Source organism: Impatiens glandulifera, chromosome 1 (assembly GCF_907164915.1).
Source record: "Impatiens glandulifera chromosome 1, dImpGla2.1, whole genome shotgun sequence".
Taxonomy (NCBI): domain Eukaryota; kingdom Viridiplantae; phylum Streptophyta; class Magnoliopsida; order Ericales; family Balsaminaceae; genus Impatiens; species Impatiens glandulifera.
Genome location: NC_061862.1, coordinates 42,979,232 through 42,990,831, shown reverse-complemented (window position 1 = coordinate 42,990,831; position 11,600 = coordinate 42,979,232). Strand labels below are relative to the sequence as shown.

The window sequence follows — 11,600 nt, the reverse complement described above, 5'->3', positions numbered from 1 at the left end:
TCTATTCACTATCTTGACTTTTGAGATTAACACAACCATCCTCGCACATGACAGTGATGTCACCCACTATAACCACATTGGTTTCTTTTTCACATTCTTCCCTTCATTTTGTTCTTGTTTTCATATTCGACATTCCCACTTCATGTGTCCCAATTTTTTACAATGATAACACTTAAGACCACCACGAGATTTCAATCTTCCTTTGTTCGATTCATTATTTTCCTTTCTTCCATGTGAATATATGTTCTTACTCCTTCCACGCAACTCTGAATTTTCACCTACTAGAGCTTCTAAAGCTAGTCCACCTTTCTATATTCTTCTAGCCTCTTTGTTGAAAAGACTATCTTTAATTATGTCTATGGTTAGAACACCATATGTTGTTGAATTGTTTAATGAAATTACCAATGTTTCACAACTATCCGTTAACTAGATGAAAAGTAGTAGAAAATGTAGTTCATCATCGAGAGTCATCTCCATCGATGTTATCTGATTCACCAAGCTAATGAACCTACTAGTATGTTCTGTCATACTCCCACTATTTTTGTACTTCATATTCACGAGTCGCCGAATTATTATTGCCTTGTTCATTGAAGAACTCTTCTCGAACATCGACTCAAACTTTTTTCAAAGTGCTTGTGCATCGTTCTCTTTTGCAATGTGATGGAAAATATTTTGATCAGCCCACTACTTAATCATAGAAACTATTTTCCAATCTTCATCGCTTATTGTGTTTGACTTTGTCATCCCCAAACAAATCTCTACAAATTAAATCAGGAAATAAAGCATCTTAATTTCCACACTAAAAGTTCACCCATGTTAACTTAATTATCCCGATCGAATTTTCCTACTCCATTTAACACACAAGAAATTTGTTGAGTCCAATCAAATGCTCTAATACCACTTATTGAGAAAAACCACGTAATAACAATTGCGAAATATTTGTTCTTTCCTTCTTTGTATGTCACAATGAGATAATTAAAAAATTCAAACCAAATAATAAACAATATAACCAAGCACACAGAGATACATCAATTTTTGCGTGAAAAATTCAACAAGAATAAAAAACTATGGAATCCGTAGGACTCTTAAGAATACTTTCACTATATTATAGCGAGTTACACCAAAATTATTTTAACACCCTAGAGGCTCACTAATACAAAGTTATCACCGTTAATGATGGATTATAAGAACAAGAATAATAACAAAAACATATCTAACCGAAGTGGAATATTCAAACGAGTATCCAAGAGAAGCTCAAACAAAGATCTAGACTGATTGAATTGTAGAGAACACCGCGAAGATTCACCACCATTGATCGAATAAAAACCGATACCGTTTGACTGTCACATAATTTCCAAAATTATGAATATTTAACTCTTATTTTTGTTTATGTTATCCCTCTAACTTACTGATTTTTATTTAATTGTATATTTGTAAATGTTATCTTCTCTTATCACAGAGTTGTTTAAAAATATTTTATTTTAGTTTGGACTTTTAATCCATGCTTTCCAAGCCCATTATAGGATGAGTTGGACCACACAAGTAGTAATATTGTTTAAATCTTTTGCTAAAATAATTTTTACTAATACAATAAAATAATTTTAAAACGTGGTTTATCTTTTTATGGTTTCGATTAATTTGTTTGATTTAATTTTATTTGCACATTTATATAGTTAAAATCAAATCATTTTTAATATAAATAAAATATTCAACTTTTATTTTTAATTACATTTATATTTATTTATTGAATTTTTATTTTAAAATAGCACTTAAATATTCATCACAATGAACTAATTATTTATAAGGAGTGCAATCTATATTTTTAATTAGTTCAATTTAGTTATATTTGGTTATTTAAAATTAAAAAATACAATCAAAAGTTTAATTCAAGTGGTAATAATATTCTAATATACATAAAACGTTTATGAGTTGAAGTTATTCCTACTGAGGGGTTAGTATTCGTTTTTTAAATTATAAAAATAATATAAGAAGAAAATAAAATGTAAAAAAAATTTAATATCGATTTGTTAAATTTTTGAACAACTTATTATATCATATTTAGCTCTAAGTTCTACAAGCAGTTAGGTAGCCCATTTAATAAAAAATATATTAAGATTTTAGATAAATTTATTATGTTTTTACCTTAAAACTGTGTATTAATTTGGATTTGGTTATCGGTTTTATTCTTACTAAAACAATTTTTCTTACTAATTTTTTAAACTAAAATTAGACAGATAAAATTTATTTTTCACATTTTTCTACATGAGATGAGGCTGAGATGAGGCAGCCCAATTCTCGGGATCAACACTGTTTAGTTGTTTTAGTGAATTCAATTTAATCATTTTTTTTACTCTTAATATAGATTAATAATACTCTTAAAACGCTATTCAATTTTTTAAAAACAAATAAGTTATTGTCGGTAGTTGCTTTGCAAAGAGCCATTTTCTTGTTCCCACAAAATTCTTGACCTTCAAGAGTTGAAATTTCAAAAGAATTATCTCAAATTTATGTTTTTTTTCTCTTTCATGTGAATCCAAGACTAATTCATGAATTAAGTGCGTTTCATTTTTGTTGTTGTCAGAATTACGTGCTCCATAAGAAAATTAAACACATATTGCTTACTTTTTTTTTTCTTTACAAATTTGTTGAATTGGACTTGATCTGATTACTCCAAAATTGGACCAACCTATAATAAATTAATTTGAAAGCTATGTATTTAAAAGGAAAGTTTGAATTATTTATAATCTTAATAAAAAATAATCGAACCCATGTATAGTTGTTACCTTCCAGCAAACTACTCGATCAATTTAGCCACTCTTGATTTTTCGATATTTATTTCATAGTCTCATACTTTTCTATTTATAATTTTTAAAGTGACCCACATGATATTTTGTTTCCGAAAGATTTAAGAGGAGACTCACTTGACAATTCATTCATTACACCCGATGAATTCTAATTTATTTAAGTGGGCAGAGCTACTTACGATTATTTTTTTTATAGTGAAAGAGAGTACTAAGGGGACTAACTCTGATGCAATTTATTATAATAATAAATCAGCCCAATGAGAAATGACACACCACTAAACATTATATAATTTATTATATACTAATTAGGTGATTAAATATTCATATTTTAACTCTATAACCCTAACACTAACAGCCGACCATAATTTAAAAAATTGAAATTCATTCACTCATTAGAATCTTAAAATTTCGAGGGCTAAAATGGAAGGTCATACTTAGTTCTACATTGAAATTCATTATCTTATACTGTGTCGTTTTTAGTTTGAAATTCATTCTCTTACCAGATTTGTATAATTTTTAATACTCTGTTTTTTATCCGTCATTTTATTGGTATTTGTATTGTTATATCATTTGTATCTAGGCAAATTATTTTAGTACCGATTGTATTTTCTTAGTATTTAATATATATAGGTTGGGAATTTTGAAATTCAACCATATTTTTAGCATCTAAAAAGCCAAGAATTGACAATTCTTTATTATGTTAGCCGATCAAAATAAATACAGTTATTCCGATAAGATCTCAAATTCGATTTTTGTGTGATTTTTTTTAACCTGAATATATTTTAAAGCTTTGGTTCCGTCCTTGACCGATACGCTCTAATACCATTGAATTTTCTGCCGGTGATATGCAGGTTAATTAATTAATTGTTAAAAAAAGCTTTAATTTGATTACTGGGAAATTACTATTTAATTAATTCATGTTTTTCAAAGTCTACGGCGTGTTTCAGAATTCGGAACATAGACCAACGTATCAATTACAATGTCAACCTGTAAGAATAACGAATTTCAGCTTTTCGACCAAGTCAATTCAAAGAACATACCAAAATATATTATTACAATATTTTATTTTTCTCAAAAAAAATATAATTATAATTATATATAACAGCAACTTTTGCCCTCCATAATCACATAAAAATATATCTTCAACATTTCTCTGCCCAATTATAATTAACATCTTCAAAATATGGCATGTAATAATTTCAAGTTTGATCTAGTTAAGTGCTTCTTGATCTTCATGATCCTATTTTCAAATAATCATCAATTTGTAAGGGCGGCGAGACCACTAAAATGGACTCCGATTTTGTTGGGAATGCTTAGAGGTCCGGTAACGCCACCTGGAAGCAACCCATGCACATTCATCCCCGGTCAAAGCAAAGGCAAGTGTCCTACTCTTAATGGCAAAAATTTTGCAGGCCACCGCCGCCACGCCACCAATAACATTATTTCTCCACCACCGCCGCCGCCACTCCCCTTCGCCGGAAACGTGATTAAGGGAGCTGAACCCCAAGGCATCTATCTAGGCTCTAGCTAGATAATCCTCGCAACAAATTAAGATGGCGATGGATCAATCGATTTGAAGATGAATTAAATTTGCAATATTACATGAAGGAAAATTAAATTGACATTGGTTGGTATTTTCTACAATTTCTGTTTGGAAGAATATCCTATCAATGACACTATTCTTTTTTTTTTTGACATTTAGGCATGCAATGCATATTGTAGCCAGTGACTAATTGTTTAGGCTATGATCTACATAAATTTTGGTGATCATCACCTTTTTATATATACATGTAATTATTGAAATATGTAAGTGATTTTTTTTTGTCATTTGATTAATACCGGTTGAACTAAATTGTTGAACTTTTACCATTATATTATGATATTCACAATTTAATGAATAAAGAAATTTGAGTTTTATCCTTTCAAAAGATAATTGATTTCTTTTAGTGTATATATTGCATGAGAATCTTTGTCAGCTAGATAAGGTTTAAATATGACTATTATAATTTTAGCAGGTCAGACAGATCTCAATGTTCATTTTTTTTTACAAATCTAGACTGACCCGATCGAGTGTTATAATCATTGACGGTCAAAATTTTAGTGGTCCGATCACATTCTAATTACATTTTTGGCAGTTTACCCTTTGTATTGTTCTAGTTTTTTTTTTCTATTGAGGTGCGACAAGGTGTACATAATTCTCAGTTGTGAATTTCATGGTTCTATTCAAATATTTGAGAGACCTCTAGTTTTTGTATGACTTTTTTGGTTGTTAATTAGTTCCCTGTAAATTATGTAAGTCTTGTTTAATTAATGGGTTGTTTTGTCGTTATTTTATATGACATTTTTTTTATAATTTTATTCTTTTTGGTTACTACATAAGTTTGTTTTGTGGTGTAAACTTGCAACTAATTTAGTACAATCTTAATTAATTTAAAATACAAATAGTAAGATTAAATACACAAAATATTAAGCTGTCACTATTGTTTTTGTTTAAAAATTACCCATAAACGATATAGAGTAGAAAAAAAAAGAACAAACAAATGAGGAAACAAAAGATGACATAAAGAAATGTAGACACATCTGACTAGATAACTAATAATAAATTAATAAATTATTATAAGATCCTAGTTTAACTAATAATAAATTGACCAAATCCCTCGACATTGCATCACAATACTAAGTGATGATGAACTTTGCTTAATTAGATATTTATCCTTATCCCATGGTGCGTGGAGACTTATTTTCAATTGTCTACACACCAGATTTGACCGTCTTAAGGCTGGTTCGGTATTGAGTTATTTAAAAAAAAAAATTAAGAGAGAAAAAAATTAACGATGAGAATGATTTTAAGAAGGTAATGATTTTTTTGGTAACAAGTTTTATATGGTATGTTGATATGTATAAATAAAATAAAAAATAATAATTTTGAATAAAGAATATTTTAGTATTTTCGTTAATAAATTGAGTGATGTAATTGATTAGAGAAGAGTGAAGTGATATTTGATTTATTTGTAGTTATTTTAATAACCCAACTTAAACAAGGCTTAAACCTTTTCAAAAATGGAATATTCATATTTGTTTTTATTTTCAGTTATGATGATAATTAATAGCTAGCTAGTTCATTTGCAATACAGGCAAGGTAACTAATTAATCAAAGCATTACGAGTTAATTGTCAAAAATGAATAAATGAAACATCACAAGAAAGAAGCTTAAAATGTCCTAAGTCAAATTAGTTTATTTTGTTTTAGAAGTTAGCACGACTCTATCTAATTACATATTATTTCAACTTAATGCGTTTTAAGTGAGAATTAAACTCTTGACGTTTAGTCTCTTAGATACAATTCTAAACACTTGAATTGAGTTTGAATGTATTTGAAAATATTAATTTTAAGTGAGAATTAAACTCTTAACGTTTAGTCTCTTAGATACCATTCTAAATACTTGGATTGAGTTAGAATGTATTTGAAAATATTAATATTTCACATTTTTTTACAATTGTCTAGTATTTAGATCTTAATTAATACACACGAAACACATTTAGGTGGGTATTGATCCAAACATATTTCGATGGATATTGCATCTTTATGCAATTCCGAGCGAGGTTTTACCCACTATTGAGTCGATTGATATAGATTAATTCAGACCGAAATTTGGTCTATTGCGATCGGAAATTTGGTTGGTATTGCCATTTGTTCTAATAGTATAGTAGCTATAAGTGAGTTTGCTTCAACAAAATATAGTCAGATTTCAAATAAAACAGCATATAAGTAAGTAAGAAAATAATAAGTGAGTGATTATCAAATCTTTCCTAGTCATGCCATAAAGATAACCCAATTTTACATTTTTTAAAAATCAATAATCTAAACACTTTCGTAAGTGAAAAATACAGAGGAAATTAACGAGTCTCGGTTAGAATTATCCTAATTAGATCCTAATTTAATGTGTGAGAAATTAAAATCTGAATGCTGCGGAAGCGTACCTTATAATTAATCGCATGAATCTTCTATTTCCTTGTAATAAAAAAATGTTTAATCTTCTATTTCTTTAGACTTTCTTTATGTGAAATGGTTCTTCCATTTGATGAGTAAGTCAATAGGTTTTCTCTCTCTGTTGATGAGGACGTAAAGAAGAATTGACATTACTTCAAATAGGGACCATTACCATTACATATAACCAACAATAAATTAGTTATTATGGTTTGACAATTTCTAATTTAGCCCCTTCATAAAATTAGAAATGTCACTTAGGTATCCTCACTTTATATTCATGACAAATACACTCATAAGTCATAAACTTAATTTCACATTAGATCACATTATTTTGGCTTATATTAAATATGACATATGCACAATTATTTATTATACAAGTGACCCTAAAAATTCCAACCGTCTCCATATATATATGTCTCAATTTCTAAATATCTTGAGCAAACCACTAATAATATCACTATTAAATATTTCAAAGAGAATATTGGGGGTGGAATATATACCTAAGAATATGGTCAAATTATGCCACCTTTCATTGAAGACAATCTTGAGCATAACTAAGTACAATTAATTTTTTCTTATTCACATGCTTATGTAATTATGTATAGGATTTTTCAATATATATTGTGTTTTCAGACCTTTCAAAAAAAGTATTATGTGTTTTCAGCTTGCATAACTAACCCTCTTTATACACATAATATATCATCTCATAGTCAAAAGAAACAGCACTCCTTCTGAACCCGAATCCGGATTTATTTAATTTTTCTTTAAAAACAAATTAGATTTTTAAGTGAAAAAAAAAAAGAATTATGGCTATGTAAATCCCATCTAGATCTAGACAGAAACAACCCAATGAACATGAACAAGTTCTTTTTCAAGATAATTATAATATACATTAATAAATACATGTAGTTGCAATAGGTAGAATTAATCCAGTACTCTTATGATACATTTATACATATACATAGAGGTATTATAAACAAATCCCCATTAACAAATTAATTAATACAAGATCAATTAAATTAAAGAATTCTTAAATCTTGTCACGAACTCGAAAAGTGAATATGATTTACACGATCCATCGACGATTCAAAGTCTAGTAATCAAGGACACGGTGGCCCTCCAATACCGGGTATGTAAGTACAACTCGAAGCACCGGAAGAAGGCACCTGGCCCCGATCAAGAGACTGAATCTGCACGAATTTGATACTTTCATGCAACATTCTACTGGTAGCCATGCATGGCTGGACATAAGCATGGATTAGTATACATAAAACAAACATGGCTATCAAAACAAGGCTGGAGAGACGGCTCATATCTGTTAATTGAAGGAAGATATGATCAAAGAATGATGATTTTAGGGAGATGATGAAGAATTTTAGGGAGATGATGAAGAAATGTTGGAGATGGAAGAAATATTCAAGGAGTATTTATATGTAGAATGGGTAAATAATTAGGCAGGATCGGATTAATGTTTCTGACTTTTGACTAATTGGAGGTTTTCTTTTCTTGCATGCCTCTCTAAAATATCATGTGGGTTATTCTAAATAAGACATGTTTACTATTCCTTCCACCAAAATAAATAATTAATTAAATTAAACAAGCTTTATATTATCCATGTTTCACATTTGTTGACCAATAATTAATATTATTGGACTACTATTTAATAGTTTAATTATTTTATCTAGTATTTATATCTTTATTTTATATAAAAATCTTATATAGTGATCAAGTTTGATTCTCTCATGCAAAAAGTCTAAGAATTTAAAATAAGAACATCTATTTGAAGAGATACATTAGAAAAATACCAATAGGGTTGTTGATTTGACCAACTATATAAATACTCTTACACTTTTAGTGCTGAGCACTATAATTTTTTTTTTAATATTTTTTGAATTATATAAAATTATTTTATTAGTCACAAGATTTTGAATGCCTTTGAGATATTCAGTTTAGATCTCCAATTCTCTTGGAAAAACTTAGATCTAGATGTTGCTGTTGTTTATCACGGAAAAACTTAGATCTAGATGTTGCTGTTGTTTATCACGATGAATTCATGATTGGTTTAATATTTAGACAAAGGATCGAGATTCTTAACAATCTATTATTCCCTCTCGATTTATTTACTTGAGAATGTGTAGGGGTTTAGATATACAAGGTACGCAAATTCAAATGCCAAAATGAGTTTATCACTTCATTTAATGTACTTATTTACAAAAATATTGTTATATTTGGGTTATTTGTTTGAAGACTGTGACAGTCACAATTTAATTAATTAATGACTATTATAAACTGGAAATAGGCTAGTTTGATTGAACTTGTAATATTGAAATTCAAAAGTGGTGCTTGCATTGGTCAAGAATTAAGTATACTATTGCTAGCTGCTACTATTGAAATGTCAAAATCATTCATTCTCTATATGTATCCAACCCATGACTTATTTAGTTACTTGTACCATTATATTTGCTTTGTTTATTTTCATTTTAAATAATTAAAATATGTACCACCGTTAATGAATTCCAGGGGTAACCAAAGTATGGGTCATAGATGGATTTATCCAACCCATCAATGAATCTTATAAATTCTTATTTTAAATGGAAAGAGACAAGAATAAATGAATTACCAATATATATAAGGTTTTTTTTATGTGATATGACTTGAACTACATATAATATCGTAATTGACAAAGAATTTTAAATTATGCATCTTAAATTGAAAGACACTAGAGTAAATTGTTTATCAATTATGCCGACTCATAATGCGTATAACATAATAACTCATATTTTCATGGTAATAATTTCGAATATTCATGATAAATAAGTTATGATTCAAATCGAAATATGCAATAATACTTTACCATGTGCAGATTTTGTTCGAATTTCTCATCATTGTCAATTCTCACTTGAATTGTAGTTCATCACGATAAACTATTTTTTTTTTTTTTTGGTTTAAGATGAGTCGAGGTGCATCAAACTTACTCAGAAAACCTTTATTATCCATCCCCACCTTTTTTATGGATTGAATTTGAAGTTTGTAAGAATTGGGCCAACTATATATATATATATATATAATTTAAGAAATCACATATGTTTCCCTCCAATTATTAAATATTTTATTCCTTAAACAAAGTTTTTTAAGATTTGAAATATTATATAACAAGATCAATTGAATTAAACTATTTTCACAAAAATTAACTGTGTAAAGAATTATACTATACTCTAACCATCAATTCATAACTTTCGAATTCAATCTTTTTCTTTATTGAATTACATTTCTCCCTTATAATTGGATGACTATGATTTTATAATATATTAAAAAGTGGTAAGCTTGTAAAAATATAAACAGCCGTCTCTTTGTCCTGTGTTTGAATAATATAAATTAATGAGCCTTGGGCCTGGGAATTAGAAATGGTCAAAGCAAGGAGCCTGTTGGCATTATAAACGCGTTTTCCCTAACCTTCCATATTCTCTAATTAACAAAATGTCACATTTTTGTTTTATTACTTTTTCTTATTTCTTTTGGTTGATTTGATTTGATTTAATTTAATTTATTAAGTACAACCAAATCAAACAGACCCAACACTTAACCAGAAAATCATTTATTCAAATTTAGTTCCAAATTTATAGGCAATGATTATCTTGATTTGGGCTAGCATGCTTCTTTTATATATATATCTTATAAATTGATATATATTTTTTAAGTATTTCCAACAAATATTTCAACTTTTCATAAAAACCCAACTTGAGAAAATAAGAATAATGAGGCAGAGGATATTCTTGTCTATGCCCCTGTTCTTTCATCAATCCCCATATTCATCTCATCAATGCTAAAGCTTGACATGAAAATGAATTGATTTTTATTTGATGGGTTATGATTTGTATTGATTTAACTGAAATTAATTAAAAAGTTTATACTTTTTTTTAAAAAAATATTTATATTAAAGAGGGAGACAAAAAAGAAAAAGAAAATGCAAAAGCAGACTGAATCAAGAGCCGGCTGAATGAAAAAAAAAAACAGAAAGAAATGCCAAAAGCTGGAGTCTTTATCAATACATAATGATACCTCAGATAGCATTAATATTGTCTTCCAGTTGCCTTATTTCCTGGGATCAACACACCAAACATTAATTACAGTTCATAATTCCATGGAGTCCACCAGCCAATTAGAAGAGATCACGATCAGTTCTGAATCCTCCTCCGACGTCATCCCGCCGGAAAAGGTCAGGACCGTCCGGTCTTATGAGTGTAATTTCTGTAAGAGAGGTTTTACTAATGCACAAGCCTTAGGAGGCCACATGAATATTCATAGGAAGGAAAAGGTAAAGGCTAAAAAGACCGATGATCAGTACTCGTTCAACAGAAATAATATCATCCAAAGAGATTATATGAATACCCATAATCAAGTTTCTGCTGTTAATCATCATATGAATCATAGCTTCAAACAACAAGATCAGCCTGTTGGCAGGAATCCGCCGGAGTTGCCAGGCTTTTCTGAGGGCCACTCCGGCTCGAACTTGAGTCTGCGAATTGGGCCTCCACTTGAAGAAGATGGAGACGACGTTGATTTGGAGCTTCGTCTTGGACATAGTCTCTAATTAAGGAAAACAACAATAGAACCAGATGAGTTTGTTGATTAAGTTTGAATTGTAGATGGTGAATGCATTCTTTGATCAATATTGATTGATATAAATGTGTTGAAACGAGACATAATATTCAACTACATTATGTACATGCTCCACTTTAATCATATGCCACAATATTTTTTTGAAGGAATATATCATTAAGAGCATCTCGGAATTGATTCCTAACA

At 29.0% G+C, this 11,600-nt stretch overlaps 1 protein-coding gene across 1 annotated transcript; it reads left to right on the top strand.

The window, feature by feature from the left end:
* The first annotated feature begins 10,935 nt into the window (after positions 1 to 10,935).
* LOC124926025 (zinc finger protein 2-like) lies at positions 10,936 to 11,385 on the top strand. The gene has a single exon (XM_047466185.1). It carries the CDS (start codon positions 10,936 to 10,938, stop codon positions 11,383 to 11,385), a length of 450 nt encoding a protein of 149 aa, XP_047322141.1.
* The last annotated feature ends 215 nt before the right edge of the window (positions 11,386 to 11,600 follow it).

Bases quoted from the DNA above. Each gene is read 5' to 3' on its own strand.
- LOC124926025 (XM_047466185.1), top strand. From the start codon at position 10,936: ATGGAGTCCACCAGCCAATTAGAAGAGATCACGATCAGTTCTGAATCC.